The 27972-nt window shown below is 46.6% G+C and overlaps 2 protein-coding genes and 1 long non-coding RNA gene across 3 annotated transcripts in view; 1 reads left to right on the top strand and 2 right to left on the bottom strand.

Annotated features, from left to right (window-relative positions):
- The window catches only part of LOC309334663 (uncharacterized protein), a 95912-nt gene that overhangs the window by 42476 nt on the left and 25464 nt on the right, over window positions 1-27972 (bottom strand). The window contains exon 3 of the mRNA XM_081849176.1: window positions 3037-3210. Coding sequence (XP_081705302.1) covers window positions 3037-3210 — 174 coding nt within the window. The remainder of the gene's footprint in view (window positions 1-3036; window positions 3211-27972) is intronic.
- Window positions 10487-11646, top strand: LOC309334746. Its single transcript, XR_014153239.1, has 2 exons — window positions 10487-11187; window positions 11446-11646. It is a non-coding gene; the product is annotated as an uncharacterized lncRNA (long non-coding RNA).
- On the bottom strand, window positions 13234-27375 carry LOC309334675 (uncharacterized protein). The gene is made up of 3 exons (XM_081849216.1): window positions 27198-27375; window positions 25325-25490; window positions 13234-15008 (listed from the first exon to the last, which is right to left on the bottom strand). The coding sequence occupies exons 1-3, from the start codon at window positions 27279-27281 to the stop codon at window positions 13387-13389; spliced, it is 1872 nt and encodes a 623-aa protein (XP_081705342.1). The 5' UTR covers window positions 27282-27375; the 3' UTR covers window positions 13234-13386.

Raw genomic sequence — 27972 nt, forward strand, 5'->3', positions numbered from 1 at the left:
TCTGAAGATGACATTTAAAAAGGCCTGGGTAGTTCAAAAAAGCCTGGTCATTGCTTAAACAAGCTTGACGAAATGAAGAATATTCAGAGAGAAAACAGTTGATATCCCTCCATTCAGGATTCACGGTGAGGATGTTGGAATCCCAGATGATGATGATGATGATGATAACAACAACAACAACAATAAAAATAAATATATATTATTTGTATCCCGCCTTTCCCGACCAAAGCCATGGTCAGAGCGGCTAACAACAGGTAAAAAAATCATAAAATCACACAGTCAATTAATTAAACCACCAGGTTAGAGTTCTATGAAGATTACAGAAGGAGAGAGGGGGTCAGACTGTGCCCTGGCCAAAGGCCTGGTGGAACAGCTCTGTCTTGCAGGCCCTGAGGAAAGATGTCAAGTCCCGCAGGGCCCTAGTCTCTTGTAACAAAGCATTCCACCAGATCGGAGCCACTGCTAAAAAATCCCTGGCTCTGGTTGAGGCCAGCCTAACCTCCCTGTGGCCCGGGACCTCCAATATGTTTTTGTTTGAAGACTGTAAGGTCCTCCGTGGGACATACCAGGAGAGGCGGTCCCGTAGGTACGAGGGTCCTAGGCTGTATAGGGCTTTAAAGGTTAAAACCCGCACCTTAAACCTGACCCTGTACTCCAGCGGGAGCTAGTGCAGCTGGTATAGCACTGGGTGAATGTGATCCTGCTGTGAGGACCCCGTAAGGAGTCTGTCATGGGGCTGCCAGGGAATGCCCCGGAGCTGAGGGAGGGGGAAGAACAAGAGCCGTTAGAAAAGACAGGAGAGGGAGAGGAGGACAAGCAAGCGGAAGGAACTCGAGCAGCAAGGACGCTCCCGGATGCTGGAGACCATCAACACCACTCGACCAGTTCAGAGGGAGGACAGAGAGAGAGTCAATGCCCACTCCTTCAGCACAGGGCAGAAGGGGGTTAAAATGTATGGAATAAAGGAGGCGCTTGGGGCTTCCCAAGCTCCTCTGCTGGAGGAGGAGCCAAAAGCTCCCACTTCCTGGATCTGCTACCAAGGATTCAGATGCATGAAAGCTATGTCCTGTACCTTGTAAATATGTATGTAAATAAACACTGTAAATATATCTCTGAGTGAGCAGAGGTATTTCTTGCGAAACGCTTCCAGACCCACCAGAGTCCTGCCTTAACATTCTGTACCTGCTGGAATTTCTGGGTCAGTCTCAAGGGCATCCCCACGTAGAGTGAGTTACAATAATCAAGCCTGGAGGTGACTGTCGTGTGGATCACAGTGGCTAGGTCAGGGCGAGAGAAGTAAGGAGCCAACTGCTCAGCTTTTCATCTCCATCAAAATAGTGAAGGTTCGTCACATAGAACAGGGGTCAGGAAGGTTTACCTTGCCTGGGTCAGTTCAGCCCTGCGAAGATCCCGCCATGGGCCGGATCGCTCATGCGTCTGATTTCCGGCACCACAGAAGCAAGTCCCTGCCCTGGACTGGTTTAGTGCAGCACGCGGGGACTCGCTGAGTGGGCGGCTTGGTTCGGGGGTGGCTTGTGGCCCGTTTAAACGACTCCCCCATGGGCCGCAGGTTGCTGACCCCTGACATAGAGGTATGTATGGAATTTCAAAACTGATTTTATGATCCAACAGGGAGTTTTACCGAGAGGGTCCATGATCCCACGGTTCTCCTCCTTTACTTCCTTCTGCAGAGCTCTGTGGTCAGGATCCAGCAACGTCCATGCCTTGTCTATGAAACCTACACCCCATCAGCAGTTGCCTCACTCTGATTGGTCTAAATTTAAATTTATACATAAATCACTTTCTTCAGTTTGAACCCCCCTCCCATGTTCATGAGGAGACCAACTCTGTATTGTTTCATTGGAAACATAAGAGGAAAAGTGACTATAACTCACACTAAATCTAAACACAACGGCCACAAGAGCTCCTGACTAGACATTCAGCTATGCAATGTTGAATGCTCTCTGTTCTCTCCTGTTCCCTCATTTTTTGTTCCAGTTTAAAACATTTCATGAACCCAGAACTCACATACTGACCGCTAATGATGATGAATCGTAGGTTATAGATATTCCTGCAAATAGATTCTGCTAGTTTTGAGATGTACAAATGGCATGAGAAGACTCGGTCTACATCAGGGGTCAGCAAGCTCTACCTTGCCTGGCCTGGTTCACTCTCACGGAGATCACTCTGTTGGCAGGATCACGTGTGTACACACAGGACTCGCCAAGCGGACGGCTCAGGGGCAGCTTAAATGACCCCCGTGAGCCGCTTGCGGCCTGTGGACTGTAGATTGCTGACCCCCGGTCTACATATTTCATCATTTAGTGGTCCTATGATCCTTGTTTTTAAAAGCAAAGTTATTCCAAAAGGAAAAGAAAAAGGCAACACACAGAGGACGCAGGATCAGGATTCAGTTCCAGAAATTTGTGTGCAGAAGTCTGATCCATGGAAAATGTGTAAAAGGAAGTAACCTTAAACCTAAACAGCATACAGCTTATAACTTGAATCTGTATTCAAGTTAATAGAAAAAAACAACAGCACTGTTTGTTCTATTTCAGTGGAAGAAGAACCAAAACTCCTTGTTGACATCTGTTATAATAAAGTTTGTTTGCAACCTGTTTCCCAAAGAAAACCCACGGTCGCTCGTGATTCATACTCCATTGGGGATTTCGCCTGAGGGAAAGGGAAGCAGAGGGCTGGCCCAGCAGTGCCAGGGAGAGAAAGTGACGTTGCATCGTTGCAGCTTCCGATCGGCTCTTCCCATTTCAAGAGCCAATCAAAAGTCACGCCTTGGAAGTTGAACCGACTTCCAGAACGGATTCTGTTCGACTTCTGAGGTTCAACTGTATTCCTAGCTCAAAATGCCTGCAGGAGACAAAGGGGCAGGCAGGAAGCAGGTGGAGGAGCCCCAAAAACTGCTCTCCTTCTCCATCTCCATCCGCCTGCCTGCCTCCCCCGACCCCCAAGCTGAGCAAGCCCTGATACCTCTCTGGCTCCCTCCATCAAGGTCCCCATTTTCACTCCCCTGGGACTCACCAGATCTCTCAGAGGTCCCTGGGAGGGAATGCTCTGAGGCTGTGAGGAGGGATGCAGGAGACAACCTGACCAGGTCAACCGTCCATCTTCCCCCTTCCATCCTCACTAGCTTTGCAGGATCCGTCTCTTTCATCCTTCCTGAGGAGTCAAGGAGCCAAAACGAGCTGCAGGGTCCTGGGAGAGAGGAAGAAGCAAAGGGAGCCTCAGAGGCCCTGCAGGGATTCTCTTGCCCTAGATATTCTCCTGCCCCTGGAGAAGCACAAATGGGGCAGCCCCTCCCCAAGAGAAGCCCCATTTCTAAACATCTCCAGTAATTCCAATTTCCTCTGTATACTCCTCACCCTACTTTGTAAGGCTGGCATGGTCTGCACACTAGTGACCTGACAGGTGATCCCTTTGAACTCAATGGGGATAACTGACAGAACTTGGTGCAAAAACCAATCACCATCCTGTCCCCAAGCCTGAAAACTGCAACCCCAGAGCATGGGCAGGAAATAGCAGAGTAGATATTACATGTAGGTGCCCCCATGCTAGGTGCTCTGTATGGAGAGCCCTGTTCACAATATTTGAGCTCTCTCACCACAAGCCAGATGTTGTGGCCATATTTGCCTCCGTCAGGGGTTGCATGGGGACCAAATCTGTACGTGGAAGCAGAGGAGATGACGATGCCACATTTCTGAAATATCTTGAGACTAATACACCCCTCCTCCTTAGATATTATCTGGTGTTTATACACCATCTTCACAAGTCTCCAGTCTCAAAATGTGGCCCCCACCCTGGCATGGAAGCCAACAAAATATAGATCTTCCACATGTCCTAAATCTGTTGTGTTCTTAAGAACACCAGGCATGTATACCCTTTTAAAAAACTCCAGAGGTGAGCTTTACACTCCTCTTGTGACAAGATTCCCAAAGGCTTAGGGTAGCTTGATAGAACTAGTCTATTTTGAGATAACACCAATTTGCCTTTCTTGTTTATCAAAACCCACAGACCCTCTGCTATATTTTCTCCCAGAAGGTTTTACAAGTACCTATCAGGATAATAAGAATTTTATCACAGTCAGGGGGAAAAAAAGGATTTTATGCATTCTATGGCCTCTGTTTGTAGTACAAGCCACCCAGTTATTGATAATCGCTCCTCATTTGTCCCAGAATGTTGGGAAAAGGAGTCTTTTATCCTTGCTTTAGCATTTCCTGAAAATACATCTGAAATTTGCTTTCACATTAGTTCATCTACTTGTTTAGCCTGAACAGGGGAGAGGCATGTTTTGTTGCATCTGGGACAGAGGAAGTGGTCCAGTTGTGCCGCTGCAGATGCAGACGGGCTTTTCTCCTCCCTGTGCTCCCCCCACGTGGGAATGTTCCCGTCTGGCTGCAGCCTCTGTTCACAAATGTGACTTACTCCTCAGTCTGAAGGGGGTTTCTTTGCATGCCCAGACCCAAAGCCCCCTCCCCCAAAATGAAGGCAGCATCTGGATCCCAAGGAAGAGCAGAGCTGCAGACCTCCTGCAAACTGGCTTGGCAGAGAGAACAAGGGAGGACCAGTGTGGTGTGGTGGTTAAGAGCGGTAGTCTCGTAATCTGGTGAACCGGGTTCGCGTCTCCGCTCCTCCACATGCAGCTGCTGGGTGACCTTGGGCCAGTCACACTTCTCTGAAGTCTCTCAGCCCCACTCACCTCACGGAGTGTTTGTTGTGGGGGAGGAAGGGAAAGGAGAATGTTGACCGCTTTGAGACTTCTTCGCTTGGTGATAAAGTGGGATATCAAATCCAAACTCCTCCTCTTCTTCTCTCTTCTCCCCCCACCGAGCATGATCTGAGCAGGGACCCTCATGCCCCCTCCCTGCACCCCTGGGACCCCTGAGGGGAAAGAGAGAGGGGACTCACCGAGGAAGCTTTTGCAAAGGAGAGAAAACAAAGCAGCCTCCTCTCCGCTTGCAGGAAGGGATGTGGGAGGGAGGGAATTGTCATGGAGGACCTTGACCCCCCCTCACTTCCTGTCCTCTCTAGGAATCCAGCTTTGCTCCTTTTAACCCTTGCAAAGCCGAGGGCACCCCCTCCCTCTCCCTACCTGCTGTTTGCTTACTTCTGCGCCTGCGCTCAAGGGGCTGCCCCCCTCTGTGCCAAAGACGGGGATGGCAATGAGGGGGGTTACCGTGGCTCTCCCCCTCTTCCAACACAGAGGCTCCTGGATCCCAAGGAAAGGCTGGGATGGAGAAGAGGCTAAGAAATGGCTCCATCAAGACACCCCTCAAAAAAAAAAAACACCCTCCCGATCAGCGAGTGGGGGGAAGAATGGGGGGGGGGTTTCCCAGCCAGGAGATCCCTCCCCCTCCGAAAATAATCTCTCCCCCCGCCCCACAAGCGGACTTTCCTGCTTCTTCAGCCCAGGAAAAGAGACAGATGAGAAAGTGTCCCATGCGAGGAATGAAACGCAAACGCCATCCTGGGGGGGGGAGGTGAAAGCCCCCCCCCCGTAACAGCACCACAGGCAGGAAAGGCGAAGCCCGCTATTGGGGAGGGAGGGAGGGAGAGGGGCACATGCTGCTCAGGGGGCAGCCCCCCCCACTCTGGGACTCTTTCCCCCTTCCCAACTCCATCCTTTCCCTGCGCTTCCTGCCAGAAAACCAGTTTATACTGGGCTCTCAGAACCATTTGACCCCATTTCTCACCCCAGAGCAGGACCAATCAGAAGCCTCTCCATTTGAGAGCTGACCAATCCCCTTTCAGATTCCCCTGGGCCTCGTCCTCTCCTTCGCCCGGTTTCCTGAGGGAGTTTCCCCCCTGAGTTTCCCTCTTGGCTGCTCCCCCTCACAGCTTATCCCTCATTTCTCCTTCTCTTAATGTTCCTCTCCCCCCCCCTCAATGTTTGGGGAAGGGAACAGCTGCATCCCCCCCCCCCCGCCATGGCCAAGCAGGAACCCACGGAGGGCCAGGAGATGGCGATTCCTGCCCTTTTTCTGGAAAAGGCGGGAACGCCATTTTGTTTCATCTGTGTTATCTAGTGAAGTTTCACCCTGGGCCAGCAGGGGGATACTGTAGATAGTTTTCACTCAGGTCTGTAGATAGATTTCACTCAGGTCCACGTCAGTTATTTTAGGCGGGAAACTCTGGGTTGTTGTTGCTACAATGTTGACAGCCGGCTGCCTATAAAAGCAGGCCGGCTGAGCTGTTTGCTAGTCAGTTCTATTCCAGCTTACAAAATAAAGAGTTGCTTTGGAGAAATCGCTGTGTTGTCTGCTATGTCAACCCACAACATAACAATCTGGAGGCCCCAGCCGCTCCCAGAGACATCATGGCTCCCTGTAGACCTCGGGGGTGCCACGCTCTCGGGGTCTCTCCTCCCAGCTGAAGGAGGGCGGCAGCTTCAGGGGCCAGCGCTCATGGGGCGTCCTCAGCCGCCTTCCTGCCATTATGGCTTTGCCTCCACAGAGCAGCCTTGCTCCTCGCCAGAGGCCTTCTTGCTCCTCAGGGTCCCAGGAGCCCTTTCTGAACAGCCCTCGCTTGTACTTCCCCCTCAGGCGGTAGTCGCTTCCACTCCAGATCCCTGCAGGTCTCGGGGGCCACTGGAGCCCAGTGGGGAGACTGAGGGGAACTGACTGAACTGGGGTCCTCCCAGTCCAGCCCAGACAAGAAAGAGAGGGAGCTCTCAGAAGAGGAAGCCATTGCGGAGATGAACCGGATTGGCTGCTCTCTGCTGAGGGTCTCCTGCCTTTCTTCAAGGCTTCCTGGGGGCTGCCATGGCCAGAGGAAGAGGCAGGCCCCCCACCCTGAATCCCCTGCAGGGCCCTGGGGGGCAGCCAGAGCTCTTCCTCTTGCCATGGCCAGGCCTGCCTCAGTTTCCTTCCCCAAGGCCTTGGAGGAACCTCGGGGTGCGGAATGACAACCCCAAAAGGAGCTTAGGTTCCTGGCCAATGGGGAAAGGAACATTATATTGCAGGAGTCCAGGAATCACCTCCAAGGTCCAGGGACTGATCCGCCCTGGCTTCCTCCTCCTTGGAGGTCCCTTCTGGAGAAGGGGTCCCAGGTCTCTATGGGGGGAACGGGGAGAAGCGACCCTGAGGCCTGCGTTCGAGTCCAATGCTTTTGCCTTTTACGCCCCGGCCACCTTCCCTCTGGTGTTTATGTGAGCTCTAGACATGGGACCACATACAGAGCCTCCCCTTTAGGGATTCCTGCTCCTTCCTTGCCCAGGGAAGCAGCCTCTCTGGCGGGGAGGGGGGCACATTGATACACCAACAATATTTCAATTTCGAGAAACATGTCTATAGATGTGTGAGTACAACAGTTGTGACCACGCCGCCCACCAGTTAGCCGTTGGCGTTTCACAAGAGTAGGTGTGTTTTTAGTGCAGCCAAATGAACAATTATGAGAAATGTACAAGTGTTCCAACGCTGTTTCAAATCCTTAAGATTTAAAAACACCAAAGGTAAGTTATTCCACTCAGTAATCAGGATTACACGTGATTTTTAAATAAATTCAGTGGTTTTATTAATAAATGTTAGATTTTTAAAAATGTCCGTTGGGGCACTTTGATACACTAAGACATGGGGCACATTGATACGTATAGAAGTGCCCTGCTAGTGTACAATTATTGATGTTCCCAATCCTGAAAATATAAATGTTGGAGATTTTTACTCATTAAATTTGGAAAGAAAAATGCTGTTGTTTACTACAAGAGTCAGTGTGGTGTACTGGTTAAGAGCCGTGTTGGTCTGCCATAGTCAAAGCAAAATAAAAAAATTCCTTCCAGTAGCACCTTAAAGACCAACTAAGTTAGTTCTAGGTATGAGCTTTCGTGTGCATGCACACTTCTTCAGATACACTGAAACAGAAGTCACCAGACCCTTCTATATAGTGAGAAGGTGGGGAGGGGTATTACTCAGAAGGGTGGTGGGAATGGGTGATTGGGAATGGGTGATGAGCCTGTTGAGATGTCAACAGGTTTACCACATCTATTAGCCAATCACCCATTCCCACCACCCTTCTGAGTAATACCCCTCCCCACCTTCTCACTATATAGAAGGGTCTGGTGACTTCTGTTTCAGTGTATCTGAAGAAGTGTGCATGCACACAAAAGCTCATACCAAGAACTAACTTAGTTGGTCTTTAAGGTGCTACTGGAAGGAATTTTTTTATTTTGCTTTGGTTAAGAGCGATAGACTCGTAATCCGGGGAGCTGGGTTCGCATCTCCACTCCTCCACATGCAGCTGCTGGGTGACCTTGGGCCAGTCACACTTCTTTGAAGTCTCTTAGCTCCACTCACCTCACAGAGTGTTTGTTGTGGGGGAGGAAGGGAAGGGAGAATGTTAGTCGCTTTGAGACTCCTTCGGGTATTGATAAAGCGGGATATCCGTGTGCTAGTAGCGGGTTAGTCATGCTGGCCACATGACCCGGAAAGCTGTGTGTGGACAAACGACAGCTCCCTCGGCCTGAAAGCGAGCTGAGCGCCGCAACACAGTCGCCTTTGACTTAAATGTCCAGGGGTCCTTTACCTTTTACCTTCACTTGCAACTCTACAATTCTATGATTGGGCAGTGAGACTGTTTCTCTAGGTGAAGCTTCTTCCACTTTCCAAACACTGATATGTTTCCTCCCCTGGCATGAATTATTTGATGGACCATTTGATGCTCCGCATAAGAGACTCCTGGGAGGCCGGAGGGACACTGCCCTGCTGTGAGTCCTGAAGATCTCAAACTCACTGGAACAAACTCTGGGGTTGGGGCAAATGTCAGAAATGTTTTAAAATGTTTTAAAATAGTTTTCAATCTGTGGTGTTTAAAATTTTGGTGGTTTTTTGTTCTGTTTTTGCTCTGTTGGGGGTGGGATGAAAGTTTAATTGTGGCTGGGGATTACTTTAATTTTATTATAAAGTTGATTTTTTTAAAAAAATTAGTTTCTACTGTCTTACTGGTTTATTGTATAGTTTGTTTTCTGCACTGAAGGGGAGAAGATCAGGGCAGCCTGGAAGTGGGGACCAACCAACAGAATGGCTGGGGCAGGTTCCATGGGAGAGAGGAGATGCACTGGGACACATGATCTCAGTGATCATGGGTAGGAGGAGGAGTTACACTTAGACCAGACCATGTCCTTACCAAGGAGGCAGGTTTAGTCATTGTTTGAAGACTATCCCTGCCTCCAGGTCTGGTCTTGACTGGAAGGATACTGGAATCAACAAGAGAGAGCCACATGACCTGTGTGAGATTTTTAGACCAGCTTCGGCCCGTCTTATCTTGAGCCCGAACAGCGTAGTCCACACAGCGGAAGGATGAGCAGTATGTGCCACATTCTTAACTTTATTTACACTTCTATGCTGAGAGAACACGCATCTTGCCTCTGCGAGAGCAGAGAAGCAACTCCTCTCGGAAACAAAGAACACCGAGAGAAACAGTGAAAAACAGGAAACCAGTGAACGTCACATCCAGTCTCCCATTCCCGTGGGAACCCAACAGTACTCTGACTGTGGAATGTAAACAACTGTCTTGTGACAAGACAAGCATTTTGCTGCACAGTGAAGGAAGCAGAAACCAACAACCTGAAGGGGCTGCTGTGCAATGCCAGGTCAACGATTCACAAGACAGCGGTCATCCAGGACTTGATCGTGGATGGAGGACTTGACTTGGCATCCGTGACAGAGACTTGGTTGGTTGAAGCAGATAGACCTGTTCTTGCCGCTGCTTGTCCATCAGGTTTCTCTTACGCACAGCAACCCTTTCAGCTGATTCCCTGGTGGTCCACTAGAATGTGGAGATAACCACGACTATTGACTGTCTGGCTCTGAAGCGCAATCTCTGATTGAATGGAGCGCGGACAGCCCTGAGGTTTTCCTCAGAGCTGAGGGCAATGAAAGAATTGCTGAGACCTCTAGAGCACAAGTGGCGGAAAACTCATTCTGAATCGGACCAGACACGGTTTACAGCTCAATGCCAAGCCTACCAAGTGGCAATGTGGCTGCCTCAGGGTTCCATCCTCTCCCCCATGCTTTTCAACATCTATATGAAGCCACTGGGAGAAATCATCAGGGGATGTGGGCTGGGTGTTCATCATTATGCAGATAATACCCAGCTCTACCTCTCTTTTACATCAGAACCAGTGAAGGCAATGAATGGCCTGTATGAGTGTCTGGAGATGGTTGGAGAATGGATGGCAGTTAACAGATTGAAGCTAAATCCTGACAACACAGAAGTACTGTTTTGGGGGGACAGGGAGCAGGCAGCTGTGGGGGACTCCCTGGTCCTAAATGGGGTAATTGCCCCTCAAGGACCAGGTGCACAGCCTGGGAGTCATTTTGGACTCACAGCTGTCTATGGGGATGCAAGTCAATTCTGTGTCCAGGGCAGCTGTTTAAATAAATAAATATTTAAATAAATATTGACATCCTGGGCATCAGTGAACTAAAATGGAGGGGAATGGGCAAATTCAGTTTGGATGACCATTGTGTCTCCCATAATCCCATAAAAGCCCAACAAAAGAGTGGCGAAAGCTGTACTGGGATACAATCTCAAAAATGATAGAATGATCTCGATACGATTCCAAGGCAGACCTTTTTGTTGGGATTTCTGCTCCGTGTCTGCAGTCATGAGATTGTTGTCTATCACATGACGGTGTATGTTTTCATTCCACAGAGTGGGAAGTGACGGAGACAGGATATTTATGTTACTGTGTTCCATGAAGTGGGACTATTGTCCTTTGTTCTTTATCTTTGCTGTCTGATGAGAAAGAGGATGGAACTAAGTCAGAATTCTCTGAGTGTATTATATGTAAATAAAGTAGATTAGCCAAAATGCTGAGCTACTGAGTTCTGTTACGCGAACCGCTAATACTCTGCTCTTCCGTAAGTGTGCTGATGCTTCTTGGCATTAGTTGCTGTGATGTTCGGGCTGAAGAAAGCTTTTGTAGCTCCCAATCAACCAGGAGGGAGACAGCATGCCAAGCGGACATGTGTCTTTATCAAGGTCCTACCCATGTAGGATGCGCCTAACATTGGTTATGGGCCCAGGGATCAGGGCCACAGACCCAGTGCCAGTAGAGGAAAGACTGGGAGCTGTTTTTGTCCCGGTTGGAGTTTCCTGGAACTGGCACCGTGAGGCAAGCCTCTTCAGAGACAGAAGAGAAAAAGCAGATAGACTGTGAGTACAGCAGCTGCCTGTGTTGTGTAGTGCCAGTATGGTGTAGTGGTTAAGAGCAGTCAAATGCTAATCTGGTGAACCGGGTTCGATTCCCCGCTCCTCCATATGCTGCTGTTGGGTGACCTTGGGCAAGTCACACTTCTCTGAAGTCCCTCAGCCCCACTCACCTCACAGAGTGTTTGTTGTGGGGAAGGAAGGGAAAGGAGATTGTTAGCCGCTTTGAGACTCCTTAGGGTAGAGATAAAGCGGGATATCAAATCCAAATTCTTCTTCTACTAAAAGTGAAAGTAGGCTGCCTGGAACGTTTGTGCAGCTGACAAGTAGCTTGAACAGAGAAGCTTTGATTTATGACTGCTTCTGAGTGTTCTTGGCTCCGTTTAATCTCTGGGACAGAGACTGAGCAGGAACAGATCCCATTCCCTAAGTTTCCATGGAGGGAACTGGGAGGAAGAAGTCCCATCCCCTGAGTTAGGGAAATGGGGGCTAAAGGACCAAAATGGTTAGGACCTAACAGAAGCAGAAGACATCAAGAAGAGGTGGCAAGAATACACAGAGGAATTATACCGGAAAGATATGGATGTCTCTTATACCCAAGGTAGTGTGGCTGCTGACCTTGAGCCAGACATCCTGGAGAGTGAAGTCAAATGGGCCTTAGAAAGCACTGCTAATAACAAGGCCAGTGGAAGCAATGATATTCCAGCTGAACTATTTAAAATTTTAAAAGATGATGCTGTTAAGGTGCTACACTCAATATGCCAGCAAGTTTGGAAAACTCAGCAGTGGCCAGAGGATTGGAGAAGATCAGTCTATATCCCAATCCCAAAGAAGGGCAGTGCCAAAGAATGCTCCAACTTCCGCACAATTGCGCTCATTTCACATGCTAGCAAGGTTATGCTTAAAATTCTACAAGGAAGGCTCAAGCAGTATGTGGATTGAGAACTCCCAGAAGTGCAAGCTGGATTTAGAAGAGGCAGAGGAACCAGAGACCAAATTGCAAAAATGTGCTGGATTATGGAGAAAGCTAGAGAGTTCCAGAAAGACATCTACTTCTGCTTCATTGATTATGCAAAAGCCTTTGACTGTGTCGACCACAGCAAACTATGGCAAGTTCTTAAAGAAATGGGAGTGCCTGATCACCTCATCTGTCTCCTGAGAAATCTCTATGTGGGACAAGAAGCTACAGTTAGAACTGGATATGGAACAACTGATTGGTTCAAGTTTGGGAAAGGAATACGACAAGGCTGTATATTGTCTCCCTGCTTATTTAACTTATACACAGAATTCATCATGCGAAAGGCTGGGCTGGATGAATCCCTAGCCGGAATAAAGATTGCCGGAAGAAATATCAACAACCTCAGATATAGAGATGACACAACCTTGATGGCAGAAAGTGAGGAGGAATTAAAAGAACCTTTTAAGGAGGGTGAAAGAGGAGAGTGAAAAATGTGGTCTGAAGCTCAACAACAATAAAACTAAGATCATGGCCACTTGGCCCATCACCTCCTGGCAAATAGAAGGGGAAGAAATGGAGGCAGTGAGAGATTTTACTTCCTTGGGTTCCATGATCACTGCAGATGGTGACGACAGTAGTCACGAAATTAAAAGACGCCTGCAATGACAAACCTAGACAGCATCTTAAAAAGCAGAGACATCACCTTGCCAACAAAGTTCCGTATAGTTAAAGCTGTGATTTTCCCAGTAATGAAGTATGGAAGTGAGAGCTGGACCATAAAGAAGGCTAATGGCCGAAGAATTGATGCTTTTGAATTATGGTGCTGGAGGAGACTCTTGAGAGTCCCATGGACTGCAAGAAGATCAAACCTCTCTATTCTGAAGGAAATGAGCCCTGAGTACTCACTGGAAGGACACATCCTGAAGCTGAGGCTCCAAGACTTTGGCCACCTCATGAGAAGACTCCCTGGAAAAGACCCTGATGTTGGGAAAGATTGTAGGCACAAGGAGAAGGGCACGACAGAGGATGAGATGGTTGGACAGTGTTCTTGAAGCTACCAACATGAGTTTGGGGTCATGAAGAGTCGGACACGACTAAACAACTAAACAACAACAATATTTGATTTATTATCATGTTTGAAATAGTCTGTTGGGAGCTGCCCAGCGTTAAGAATTTTTTAAATTTTGTTTTGATTATGGCAGACCAACACAGCTTCCTACCTGTATCTGTTGTTGTTGTTATTATTAGTTCTTTAAACATTCTAAGCACTATTAGGGTTTCTCCTCTTCATGATTTCTTTGATGGGAAGTGAGATAATCCTTCCGAATGAAGCTCTTTCCACATTCCAAGCATTGATAGGATTTCTCCCCTTTATGAATTCTTTGATGGGAAGTGAGAGCATCCTTCCGACTGAAGCTCTTTCTACATTCCAAGCATTGATAGGGATTCTCCCCTGTATGAATTTTTTGATGGGAGGTGAAACCAATCTTCCATCTGAAGCTCTTTCCACATTCCAAGCACTGATAGGGTTTCTCCCCTTTATGAATTCTTTGATGGGAAGTGAGAGCATCCTTCCGACTGAAGCTCTTTCTACATTCCAAGCATTGATAGGGTTTCTCCCCAGTATGAATTCTTTGATGGGAAGTGAGTTTACCCCTATCACAAAAGCTCTTTCCACATTCCAAGCATTGATAGGGTTTCTGACCTGTATGAGTTTTTTGATGGGTCAGGAGATGGGCCCTTTGGCTGAAGCTCTTTCCACATTCCAAGCACTGATAGGGTTTCTCCCCTGTATGAATTCTTTGATGAGCAGCGAGTTTTCCCCTCTCACGAAAGCTCTTTCCACATTCCTGGCACTGATAGGGTTTCTCACCTGTATGAATTCTTTGATGGATGGTGAGTTTGTGGCTGTGACTGAAGCTCTTTCCACATTGGAAGCATTTATATGGTTTCTGACCTGTATGAATTCTTTGATGGGAAGTGAGACTACTTTTCTGATTGAAGCTCTTTCCACATTCATGGCACTGAAAAGGTTTCTCCCCTGTATGAATTCTTTGATGGGAAGTAAGACTAGTCCTAAAATTGAAGCTCTTTCCACATTCCAAGCACTGATAGGGTTTCTCCCCTGTATGAATTCTTTGATGGGAAGTGAGAATTTGGCGGTTACTGAAGCTCTTTCCACATTCCAAGCACTGATAGGGTTTCTCCCCTGTATGAATTCTTTGATGGTAAGTGAGACTGTGCCTCTGTCTGAAGCTCTTTCCACATTCCAGGCACTGATAGGGTTTCTCCCCTGTATGATTTATTTGATGGGAAGTGAGACTGTTGCTCTGACTGAAGCTCTTTCCACATTCCAAGCACTGATAAGGCTTCTCCCCTGTATGAATTCTTTGATGGGAAGTGAGCTCTGAGCTCAGTCTGAATCTCTTTCCACATTCCAAGCACTGATAGGGTTTCTCCCCTGTATGAATTCTGTGATGGGAAGTGAGCTCTGAGCTCTGTCTGAATCTCTTTCCACATTCCAAGCACTTATAGGGTGTCTCCCCTGTATGAATCCTTTGATGGGTTGTCAGATTGCTCCTCTGACTGAAGCACTTTCCACACTGCAAACACTGATAGGGTTTCTCTCCTGTATGAATTCTTCGATGCGAAATGAGAGAATCCTTCCGACTGAAGCTCTTTCCACATTCCAAGCACTGATGCAATTTCTCACCACTGTGAGTTATTTCGTGTGAAGTAAGGCTATCCCTCTGAATGAAGCTGTTTCCTTGATGGGAGGTGGACTGGGAGCTCTGACGGATGTTCTCTCCACACCCTGAATATTTATTTGACTTCTCCGCTGTGTGGATTCTGTTGTGATCCCCTTTGTTCTTCCCTTCCCATTCATCACCATCTGCAATGAAGAGAGAAGCTAATTAGAGCCTCAGGAAGATTATTCCCCAGATTATTGAACGATGTTAATGAATTAAAAAATTCCTTCCAGTAGCACCTTAGAGATCACCTAAGTCTGTTATTGGTATGCGCTTTCGTGTACATGCACACTTCTTCAGATACACTGACACAGAAGTCACCAGACCCTTATATATAGTGAGAGGGTGGGGAGAGGTATTACTCAGAAAGGTGATGGGAATGGGTGATTGTCTGATAGGTGTGGTAAATCTGTTGAAGACTGTTAAAGACTGCAATTGGTCTTACAGGAAATAGCATGGGGTGAGATGGCTAAAAATAGCTACATATACCATCTATAATGAGATAAGAATCCAATGTCTCTATTCAGACCAGGTCTCTCCATGGTTTTAAGTTTGGTAATAAGTTGCAATTCAGCAACTTCTCTTTCCAGTCTATTTGTGAAATTCTTTTGTAATAAGACAGCTACTTTGAGATCTTGTTTAAAATGTCCTGGGAGACTGAAGTGTTCTCCTACTGGTTTCTCTGTCTTGTGATTCCTGATATCAGATTTATGTCCATTTATCATTTGGCGTAGGGTTTGGCCTGTTTGTCCAATATTGAGAGCTGAAGGGCACTGTTGGCATTTGATGGCATACACAATGTTAGAAGATGAGCAATTAAATAGTCCTGAGATGGTATTTTTGATGTTGTTGAGGCCAGTAATTAACAATGTTAATGAATGCTTGTGATAGAGGAAGAACTGAAAATAATTACTTATGAGGCCTTACTATAATTTTTACTACCTTTGTTGGCTGATATTTATTGATATATTACTTGGCTCTTATCTGGGATAGATAATGGACTTCCAGGTTAGAGGACTTCCGGGTTAGCGCCATCTGAAATGGCGGAATTCCTCTGAACGAGAGGAATGCGCTCTGTGGAAATCGGGTCTGGCCACCGCGGCGAAGGCGGAGACCCTTCAAAAATCACAGGCGGGTGAAGCCTGTGAACGTGGGATTCGGCGGGCACCATCAACTCACGGGGAAACCCATTTTCGGGGATCCGGAGTGAAGTGGGGTGAGCAGCGCGGTGCTTTGAATCGACTGCTACTTAAAAGTAACTACCCGTGAGTAGATTGAAGAATTGGAATTTTAAAAGTTCAAATTTGACAACGAAACGGGAGGTTCAAAACAGGAAGTCCGCCTTCCCCTTTTGTAAATAGACGGAAGCAAAACGGCTCAAGCTAAAGCCTTGGAAAGTTTACTGTAAAGGTTTAAATTTCCAGTGTCAAAAATAGCGAACCCCCCTTGGAAGCAGGAGAAGAGGGGGGTGTTTTGGACTGTATTTGCCTGCAAAAGAGAGGGAAGGAGGCTAAAATTCCACAACTCAGAACCTGGGAACGGGCTGCCATTAAGACTGTTGTACTTTGGAGCCTGCATTGACTGTGAATAGACCGCTCACTGACAGCCAGTTAAATAAGAGAGATACACTGACAGCCAGTTAAATAAGAGAGATACTCCTACATCTTTTAGTTTTAAAGGAAGGAAAATAAAAATAAGATCAGTAGAAGACAAAGTAAAGTTTTTGAACAACTACGAGGAAGATTTGCAGAAGGAACTTGGAAAAGAGTCAAAAGCGTCTGACAGAGGATCGCCACACAGAGGATCAGAGCAAAGAGCATTGGACAGAAGATCACCAAAAAGAGGAATAGTGGACAGAGCAACATTACCTTTTGGACTGGACCGCCTAGTGAACGTGACACTGACACCACCAACGGAAGAAGAGCAGGCATTGGGTGCAGTTGGAGGAAAACCAGAGTAACTACATTATGGCACTGCAAGTATTAAGTTGGAACATTAATGGTCTGAACTCCCCGGAAAAAAGGCGGAGAGTCTTTCATTTACTTAAAAAAGAACAATTGGACTGTCTGCAAGAAACACATGTGATAAGGCTACATAGGAAGATATTGAGTAATAAAAGACTGGGCCAAGAATTTATTTCATCAGACAAAGTTAAAAAAAAGAGAAAGTCCTCTATGCAAAAGAGAGCCTATCACCAAAATTTATATTTAAAGATGACCAAGGAAGATTCGTTGCAATTGAAATTCAATCACAAGGAGAGAAATTTTTGATAGTAGGTATTTATGCACCTAATGAAGGAAAATTGGAATTCTTCAAGAAGAGAGGGAACTTTCTTCTCTGAGGCTAAAATGACATGGACAAGAATTGACCAAATTTGGGTAACTAGAGGACTGGCCCTGAAGACTAGTAAAGTGGAAATCTGCCCTAAAACTTGCTCCGACCATAATGCTGTGAAGATGGAATGAAACTGACACCAATTGGTTCCTTTAGATGGAGGATGAATGATACTTTGTTTAGGAATGAGGAAGTGACTAAGAAGGCCCAAAAAACTTTGAGAGACTATTTTGAGATAAATATGAACACTACTGTGGAAAAAAGAGTAATCTGGGACGCAAGTAAAGCGGTTATGAGAGGATTTCTGATACAACAGAATGCAATTAAGAAGAGAACCCAAAACGAGGAAAAAAATAAAATCCTGGAGAAAATAAAGGAAGGAGAGAAGAAATTGAGAGCGAAACCAAAGTCGTAGGAGATCCTGAAAGAGATAAAGTTATATCAAGTACAATATATGAAAATGATGAATCAGGAAATAGAATGGAAGATTAAACAGATGAGACAAAAGAAATTTGAATCAGCAAATAAGTGTGGAAAACTGTTGGCTTGGCAAATGAAAAAAAGACAAAAGCTTAATACCATTACAAATTTGGAAGTGGAAGGAAAGAATATACAGAATCCAGTGGAAATTAGAAAGTGCTTCCAGAGGTATTTCAAACAACTATATACACAGGAGACGCAGAAAGAAATGGACATTGATAGATTTTTGAAAATTAATGGACTACAAAAAATCTCCCAGGAAAATAAGTTAATGCTGAATTACAAAATAACGGAGCAGGAAGTAGAAGGGGCCATTCAGAACATGCAATTGGGTAAATCCCCAGGACCGGATGGATTGACTTCAAGATACTACAGATTTCTGAAAGAATGGTTAATACAACCTTTAAAGGAAGTCTGTAATGAAATTCTGGAAGGGAAAAGGGCACCAGAGTCGTGGAAGGAAGCTTATATCACACTTATACTGAAAATAGAGTCTGAAAAGACACAACTCAAGAACTACCGCCCCATATCACTGCTTAATGTGGATTATAAAATTTTTGCAGATATTTTGGCTAAAAGATTAAAAAAGGTGTTAGCAGAAGAAATCCATAAAGATCAAGCGGGCTTTCTCCCGGGCAGACACTTGTCTGACAATACGAGGAACATAATTAATATCTTAGAAAAATTACAAGTGAAAATTTATACTAAAGCAGTTTTGATATTTGTGGACGTGGAGAAAGCCTTCGATAATATTTCTTGGAGTTTTATGAAGAAGAATTTACAGGGGATGGGGGTTGGTCAAGATTTTGGAAATGGTATAGGTGCAATTTATTCAGAACAGAAGGCTAAATTAATTGTGAACAATGTAGTGACGGAAGAATTTAAGATTGAGAAAGGAACACGGCAAGGTTGCCCAATCTCTCCATTGCTTTTTATATCGGTCCTGGAGGTTTTGCTAAATATGATTAGAAGGGACCAATTGGTTAAAGGTATACAAGTGGGAGCTAAACAGTACAAATTGAAAGCATTTGCTGACGACTTAGTATTGACTTTACAGGAGCCAGAATCTAGTACTAAAAGAGTACTGGAATTGATTCAAGATTTTGGTCAGATAGCAGGCTTTAAGTTGAACAAGATGAAAACTAAGGTTTTAGAGAAAAATCTAACTGCGACGGAGAGAGATAAGTTTCAGAAGGAGACAGGATTAACATTGGTTAAGAAAGTGAAATATTTAGAGGTTAATATGACTGCTAAGAACGTGAATTTATTTAAGGATAATTATGAAAAATCTTGGACTGAAGTGAAAAAGGACTTAGAAATATGGTCAAATTTGAAGTTATCACTGTTAGGCCGATTTGCTGTGATAAAAATGAATGTATTGCCGAGGATGCTGTTTCTGTTTCAAACATTGCAAATTTTGGACAAAATGGACTGTTTCAAGAAGTGGCAAAGAGATATCTCTAGATCTGTCTGGCAGGGCAAGAAGCCTCGAATAAAATTTAAGATATTAACAGATGCTAAAGAAAGAGGTGGATTTGCCCTGCCAGACCTTAAACTTTATTATGAATCAGCCGCTTTTTGTTGGCTGAGAGAATGGATGCTTCTTGAAAACACTGATGTGTTGGATTTGGAAGGTTTCAACAATGTATTTGGTTGGCATGCATATCTGTGGTATAATAATAATAATAATAAAAAATTTTATTTATATCCCGCCCTCCCCAGCCGAAGCCGGGCTCAGGGCGGCTAACAACACTAAAACAGTACAGCATTATAAAACAGTATAAAAATGGATTAAAATGAATTAAAATCAAAATTGATGGCAACCATAAACTAAAGTTTGTAAAGATTGCCAGAGGAGGGAGTCAGGCTGCGCCCTGACCAAAGGCCAGGTGGAACAGCTCTGTCTTGCAGGCCCTGCGGAAAGATGTCAAGTCCTGCAGGGCCCTTGTCTCTTGTGAGAGAGCGTTCCACCAGGTTGGAGCCGCAGCCGAAAAAGCCCTGGCTCTAGTTGAGGCCAGCCTAACCTCTCTGTGGCTTGGGACCTTAATAAGGTTAAAGCACACAAAGCGTTTAAAAACCATATTGTCAGAAAAGCACTGTTTAATGTCTGGATAAGATATAAGGACTTGTTAGAAAATAAAACCCCAAGATGGCTGTCACCAATGGAAGCAAAGGCTCAGAAAAAACTCAATATGGAGGCCAAATGGCCGAAGTATTGGGAAATTCTGGAACAAGAGGGAGATAGATTAAAACTGCAGAGTTTTGAAAAACTAAAAAACACAGTGCGAGACTGGCTCCATTATTATCAAATAATGGAGGCATATAATTTGGACAAAAAACTAGGTTTCCAGGTGGAAAAATCAAAATTGGAAACAGAATTGTTAGACCCCAAAGTTAAGAATTTGTCAAGAATGCATAACTTGCTGTTGAAATGGAATACTCAGGATGAAACGGTGAAATCTGCTATGATTAAATGGGCACAAGATGTTGGACATAACATTATGATGGCTGACTGGGAACAGTTATGGACCACAGGTATGAAGTTTACGGCATGTAATGCCTTAAAAGAGAATTTAATGAAAATGATTTATAGGTGGTACATAACACCAGTCAAGCTCACAAAAATCTATCATTTGCCTGATAATAAATGCTGGAAATGTAATGAGACTGAAGGTACATTCTTCCACCTTTGGTGGACATGCCCAAGGATTAAGAACTTCTGGGAGATGATTTATAATGAAATGAAAAAGGTATTTAAATATACTTTTCTGAAGAAACCAGAGGCCTTTCTCCTGGGCATGGTCGGCCAATTGGTGCCAAAGAAGGATAGAACCTATTTTAATGTATGCTACAACAGCAGCAAGAATACTTATTGCAAAGCATTGGAAGACACAAGATCTACCCACCCGGGAAGAATGGCAGATGAAGCTGATGGACTACATGGAATTGGCGGAAATGACTGGCAGAATCCGAGACCAGGGAGAAGAGTCGGTGGAAGAAGATTGGAAAAAATTTAAAGTATATTTACAGAAATATTGCAAAATTAATGAATGTTAGAAGGATGCTGGAACGAAGTTACATGGCTTTAGCAGAAATGTGATAAAGAATTAAGTAAAAATAGATTGTTAATGGACCAAAGTGGAAAATTTAAGGTTAGACTATCTTAAGATAAATTTTAGAACGAAAATTGAGAAAGATGGAAAGGACTTGCTGAAATAGCTAATTGAACTAGAATACAAAAAAGGGAGGTGTGAGGAGGTCGATGAAACAAGTATATGAGAGGTAAAGACATGGAAAGGTTGGATGTGTTTTTAAATGTTTTTTCCCCCTTTGTTTTACTGGTTTTTTTTGTTGTTTTTTTGATGTATTGTAGGGTATTGTTTTGTTTTGTTTAATTTTCTATTGTTCTTTTTTCTTTTTCTGTAACTTTCAAACCCCTAATAAATATTATTTTAAAAAATAATAATAGATAATGTTTGGCTCAGTCATGGAATTATCTTCATCTCCAAGGTCAGTCATCTCTTTGGTCAATAAAATGCAGACAAAAGCAAAAACAAAAATAACAAACCTGACAGAACTTATTTCAACTACCCTAAAAAATCTGAAGATGACATTTAAAAAGGCCTGGGTAGTTCAAAGAAGCCTGGTCATTGCTTAAAAAAGCTTGACGAAATGAAGAATATTCACAGAGAAAACAGTTGATATCCCCCCATTCAGGATTCACGGTGAGGATGTTGGAATCCCAGATGATGATGATGATGATGATGATAAATTTTTATTTGTATCCCGCCCTTCCCGACCAAAGCCACGATCAGAGTGGCTAACAACAGATAAAAAAATCATAAAATCACACAGTCAATTTATTAAAATACATTTTAGAAATAATTCAGAATCATATTAATAGCAACCACCAGGTTAGAGTTCTATGAAGATTACAGAAGGAGAGAGGGGGTCAGACTGTGCCCTGGCCAAAGGCCTGGTGGAACAGCTCTGTCTTGCAGGCCCTGAGGAAAGATGTCAAGTCCCGCAGGGCCCTAGTCTCTTGTGACAGAGCATTCCACCAGATCGGAGCCACGGCTAAAAAAGCCCTGGCTCTGGTTGAGGCCAGCCTAACCTCCCTGTGGCCCGGGACCTCCAAAATGTTTTTGTTTGAAGACTGTAAGGTCCTCCGTGGGACATACCAGGAGAGGCGGTCTCATAGGTACGAGGGTCCTAGGCTGTATAGGGCTTTAAAGGTTAAAACCCGCACCTTAAACCTGACCCTGTACTCCAGCGGGAGCTAGTGCAGCTGGTATAGCACTGGGTGAATGTGATCCTGCTGTGAGGACCCCGTAAGGAGACTGTCACTGGGCTGCCAGGGAATGCCCCGGAGCTGAAGGAGGGGGAAGAACAAGAGCCGTTAGAAAAGACAGGAGAGGGAGAGGAGGACAAGTAAGCGGAAGGAACTCAAGCGGCGAGGACGCTCCCGGATGCTGGAGACCATCAACACCACTCGACCAGTTCAGAGGGAGGACAGAGAGGGAGTCAATGCCCACTCCTTCAGCACAGGACTGAAAGGGGTTAAAATGTAGGGAACAAAGGAGGTTCCTGGGTCTTCCCAAGCTCCTGTGCTGGAGGAGGAGCCAAAAGCTCCCACATCCTGGATCTGCTACCAAGGATTCAGATGCATGAAAGCTATGTCCTGTACCTTGTAAATATGTACAGTGGTGCCTCGCAAGACGAAATTAATTCGTTCCGCAAGTCTTTTCGTCTTGCGAAGCACGGTTTCCCATAGGAATGCATTGAAAATCAATCAATGCGTTCCTATGGAAACCGCTTTCAGACCAGGTCCGGGGACAGTCTGTCCCCCGACCTCTTCTGAAGGCCGGCGGGGGGCGAAAGTCTTTGCTTCCCCCCCCCCCGCCTGCCTTCCCGGGACAGCGGAGACTTCTCTGCTGTCCCGGGGCGATTTTAAAATGCTGGCGGGCGGCATTGAAGCCTTCGCTGCCGCCCGCCATCATTTTAAAAACCCCAGGACAGCGGAGGACTTCTCCACTGTCCGGGGCGATCTTAAAATGCTGGCGGGCGGCAGCGCTGCCGCCCGCCAGCATTTTAAAATCGCCTCGGGACAGCAGAGGAATTCTCCGCTGTCCCGGGGCGATTTAAAAGCCCCCGGGAAGGCAGGCAGGGGGGACAAAGACTTTTGCCCCCCGCCAGCCTTCAAAAGCCGTCCGGGACAGCGGAGAAACGCGCTGAGTTTCTCCGCTCTCCCGGGAAAGCAGGCAGGGGGGAGCAAAGACTTTTGACCCCCGCCGGCCTTCAGAAGAGGTCCAGGACCTCTTCTGAAGGCGGGCGGGCGGGCGGCAAAAGTCTTTGCTCCCCCCTGCCTGCCTTCAAAAGCCATCCAGGATAGCGGGAAGCGCTTCCCTGCTATCCCGGACTACTTTTAAAATGCTGGCGGTGGGGAGCAAAGCCTTTCGGCCCCCGCCGACCTTCCTGGACCTCTTCTGAAGGCCGGGGGGGGGGAAGGCTTTGCTCCCCACCGCCAGCATTTAAAAGAGGTCCCTGGAGATTTCCCTATGGGCTTTCTTCTTGCGAAGCAATCCCATAGGGAAATTCGTTTTGCGAAGCGCCTCCAAAACGGAAAACCCTTTCGTCTAGCGGGTTTTTCGTCTTGCGAGGCGTTCGTCTTGCGGGGCACCACTGTATGTAAATAAAGACTGTAAATATATCTCTGAGTGAGCAGAGGTATTTCTTGCGAAACGCTTCCAGACCCACCAGAGTCCTGCCTTAACATTCTGTATCTGCTGGAGTTTCTGGGTCAGTCTCAAGGGCATCCCCACGTAGAGTGAGTTACAATAATCAAGCCTGGAGGTGTCTGTCGTGTGGATCACAGTGGCTAGGTCAGGGCGAGAGAAGTAAGGAGCCAACTGCTCAGCTTTTCATCTCCATCAAAATAGTGAAGGTTCATCACACAGAGCAGGGGTCAGGAAGGTTTACCTTGCCTGGGCCGGTTCAGTTCTGTGGAGATCCCGCCATGGGCCAGATCGCTTACATGTCTGCGTCTGATTTCCGGCACCATGGAAGCGAGTCCCCGCCCTGGACTGGTTTAGTGCAGCACGCGGGGACTCGCTGAGTGGGCGGCTTGGTTCGGGGGTGGCTTGTGGCCCGTTTAAACGACCCCCCCATGGGCCGCAGGTTGCTGACCCCTGACATAGAGGTATGTATGGAATTTCAAAACTGATTTTATGATCCAACAGGGAGTTTTACCGAAAGGGTCCATGATCCCACGGTTCTCCTCCTTTACTTCCTTCTGCAGAGCTCTGTGGTCAGGATCCAGCAATGTCCATGCCTTGTCAGTTAAACCTACACCCCATCAGCAATTGCCTCACTCTGATTGGTCTAAATTTAAATTTATACATAAATCACTTTCTTCAGTTTGAACCCCCCTCCCGTTTTCATGAGACCAACTCTGTATTGTTTCATTGGAAACATAAGAGGAAAAGTGACTATAACTCACACTAAATCTAAACACAACGGCCACAAGAGCTCCTGACTAGACATTCAGCTATGCGATGTTGAATGCTCTCTGTTCTCTCCTGTTGCCTCATTTTTTGTTCCAGTTTAAAACATTTCATGAACCCAGAACTCACATACTGACCGCTAATGATGATGAATCGTATGTTACAGATATTCCTGCAAATAGATTCTGCTAGTTTTGAGATGTACAAATGGCATGAGAAGACTCAGTCTACATCAGGGGTCGGCAAGCTTTACCTTGCCTGGCCTGGTTCACTCTCACGGAGATCACTCTGTTGGCAGGATCACGTGTGTACACACAGGACTCGCCAAGCGGACGGCTCAGGGGAAGCTTAAATGACCCCCGTGAGTCGCTTGCGGCCCGTGGACCGTAGATTGCTGACCCCCAGTCTACATATTTCATCATTTAGTGGTCCTATGATCCTTGTTTTTAAAAGCAAATAAAATTATTCCAAAAAGAAAAGAAAAAGGCAACACACGGAAGACGCAGGATTAGGATTCAGTTCCAGAAATTTGTGTGCAGAAGTCTGATCCATGGAAAATGTGTAAAAGGAAGTAACCTTAAACCTAAACAGCATACAGCTTATAACTTGAATCTGTATTCAAGTTAATAGAAAAAAAACAACAGCACTGTTTGTTCCATTTCAGTGGAAGAAGAACCAAAACTCATTGTTTACATCTGTTATAATAAAGTTTGTTTGCAACCTGTTTCCCAAAGAAAACCCACGGTCGCTCGTGATTCATACTCCATTGGGGATTTCGCCTGAGGGAAAGGGAAGCAGAGGGCTGGCCCAGCAGTGCCAGGGAGAGAAAGTGACGTTGCATCGTTGCAGCTTCCGATCGGCTCTTCCCATTTCAAGAGCCAATCAAAAGTCACGCCTTGGAAGTTGAACCGACTTCCAGAACGGATTCTGTTCGACTTCTGAGGTTCAACTGTATTCCTAGCTCAAAATGCCTGCAGGAGACAAAGGGGCAGGCAGGAAGCAGGTGGAGGAGCCCAATAAACTGCTCTCCTTCTCCATCTCCATCCGCCTGCCTGCCTCCCCCGACCCCCAAGCTGAGCAAGCCCTGATACCTCTCTGGCTCCCTCCATCAAGGTCCCCATTTTCACTCCCCTGGGACTCACCAGATCTCTCGGAGGTCCCTGGGAGGGAATGCTCTGAGGCTGTGAGGAGGGATGCAGGAGACAACCTGACCAGGTCAACCGTCCATATTCCTCCTTCCATCCTCACTAGCTTTGCAGGATCCGCCTCTTTCATCCTTCCTGAGGAGCCAAAACGAGCTGCAGGGTCCTGGGAGAGAGGAAGAAGCAAAGGGAGCCTCAGAGGTCCTGCAGGGATTCTCTTGCCCTAGATATTCTCCTGCCCCTGGAGAAGCACAAATGGGGCAGCCCCTCCCCAAGAGAAGCCCCATTTCTAAACATCTCCAGTGATTCCAATTTCCTCTGTATACTCCTCACCCTACTTTGTAAGGCTGGCATGGTCTGCACACTAGTGACCTGACAGGTGATCCCTTTGAACTCAATGGGGATAACTGACAGAACTTGGTGCAAAAACCAGTCACGGTCCTGTCCCCAAGCCTGAAAACTGCAACCCCAGAGCAAGGGCAGAAAATAGCAGAGTAGATATTAAATGTAGGTGCCCCCATGCTAGGTGCTCTGTATGGAGAGCCCTGTTCACAATCTTTGAGCTCTCTCACCACAAGCCAGATGTTGTGGCCATATTTGCCTCCGTCAGATGTTGCATGGGGACCAAATCTGTACGTGGAAGCAGAGGAGATGACGATGCCACATTTCTGAAATATCTTGAGACTAATACACCCCTCCTCCTTAGATATTATCTGGTGTTTATACACCATCTTCACAAGTCTCCAGTCTCAATATGTGGCCCCCACCCTGGCATGGAAGCCAACAAAATATAGATCTTCCACATGTCCTAAATCTGTTGTGTTCTTAAGAACACCAGGCATGTATACCCTTTTAAAAAACTCCAGAGGTGAGCTTTACACTCCTCTTGTGACAAGATTCCCAAAGGCTTAGGGTAGCTTGATAGAACTAGTCTATTTTGAGATAACACCAATTTGCCTTTCTTGTTTATCAAAACCCACAGACCCTCTGCTATATTTTCTCCCAGAAGGTTTTACAAGTACCTATCAGGATAATAATAATTTTATCACAGTCAGGGAAAAAAAAAGGATTTTATGCATTCTATGGCCTCTGTTTGTAGTACAAGCCACCCAGTTATTGATAATCGCTCATTTGTCCCAGAATGTTGGGAAAAGGAGTCTTTTATCCTTGCTTTAGCATTTCCTGAAAATACATCTGAAATTTGCTTTCACATTAGTTCATCTACTTGTTTAGCCTGAACAGGGGAGAGGCATGTTTTGTTGCATCTGGGACAGAGGAAGTGGTCCAGTTGTGCCGCTGCAGATGCAGACGGGCTTTTCTCCTCCCTGTGCTCCCCCCACGTGGGAATGTTCCCGTCTGGCTGCAGCCTCTGTTCACAAATGTGACTTACTCCTCAGTCTGAAGGGGGTTTCTTTGCATGCCCAGACCCAAAGCCCCCTCCCCCAAAATGAAGGCAGCATCTGGATCCCAAGGAAGAGCAGAGCTGCAGACCTCCTGCAAACTGGCTTGGCAGAGAGAACAAGGGAGGACCAGTGTGGTGTGGTGGTTAAGAGCGGTAGTCTCGTAATCTGGTGAACCGGGTTCGCGTCTCCGCTCCTCCACATGCAGCTGCTGGGTGACCTTGGGCCAGTCACACTTCTTTGAAGTCTCTCAGCCCCACTCACCTCACGGAGTGTTTGTTGTGGGGGAGGAAGGGAAAGGAGAATGTTGACCGCTTTGAGACTTCTTCGCTTGGTGATAAAGTGGGATATCAAATCCAAACTCCTCCTCTTCTTCTCTCTTCTCCCCCCACCGAGCATGATCTGAGCAGGGACCCTCATGCCCCCTCCCTGCACCCCTGGGACCCCTGAGGGGAAAGAGAGAGGGGACTCACCGAGGAAGCTTTTGCAAAGGAGAGAAAACAAAGCAATCTCCTCTCCGCTTGCAGGAAGGGATGTGGGAGGGAGGGAATTGTCATGGAGGACCTTGACCCCCCCTCACTTCCTGTCCTCTCTAGGAATCCAGCTTTGCTCCTTTTAACCCTTGCAAAGCCGAGGGCACCCCCTCCCTCTCCCTACCTGCTGTTTGCTTACTTCTGCGCCTGCGCTCAAGGGGCTGCCCCCCTCTGTGCCAAAGACGGGGATGGCAATGAGGGGGGTTACCGTGGCTCTCCCCCTCTTCCAACACAGAGGCTCCTGGATCCCAAGGAAAGGCTGGGATGGAGAAGAGGCTAAGAAATGGCTCCATCAAGACACCCCTCAAAAAAAACAAAACACCCTCCCGATCAGCGAGTGGGGGGAAGAATGGGGGGGGCCCAGCCAGGAGATCCCTCCCCCTCCGAAAATAATCTCTCCCCCCGCCCCACAAGCGGACTTTCCTGCTTCTGCAGCCCAGGAAAAGAGACAGATGAGAAAGTGTCCCATGCGAGGAATGAAACAGACACGCCATCCTGGGGGGGGGAGGTGAAAGCCCCCCCCCCCGTAACAGCACCACAGGCAGGAAAGGCGAAGCCCGCTATTGGGGAGGGAGGGAGGGGGCACATGCTGCTCAGGGGGCAGCCCCCCCCCACTCTGGGACTCTTTCCCCCCTCCCCAACTCCATCCTTTCCCTGCGTTTCCTGCCAGAAAACCAGTTTATACTGGGCTCTCAGAACCATTTGACCCCATTTC

Source organism: Podarcis erhardii (assembly GCF_964252035.2).
Source record: "Podarcis erhardii genome assembly, chromosome: 2".
Taxonomy (NCBI): domain Eukaryota; kingdom Metazoa; phylum Chordata; class Lepidosauria; order Squamata; family Lacertidae; genus Podarcis; species Podarcis erhardii.

What these genes read in the sequence shown, in the direction of transcription:
- LOC309334675 (XM_081849216.1), bottom strand. Translation starts at nt 27,281, where the DNA reads ATGACAATTCCCTCCCTCCCACATCCCTTCCTGCAAGCGGAGAGGAGA. An exon ending in CCTTTGCAAAAGCTTCCTCG is followed by an intron (nt 25,491 to 27,197) that starts GTGAGTCCCCTC and finishes CCTCTCTCCCAG; the next exon opens with GACCCTGCAGCTCGTTTTGG. An exon ending in AGGGACCTCCGAGAGATCTG is followed by an intron (nt 15,009 to 25,324) that starts GTGAGTCCCAGG and finishes TCTTCATTGCAG; the next exon opens with ATGGTGATGAATGGGAAGGG.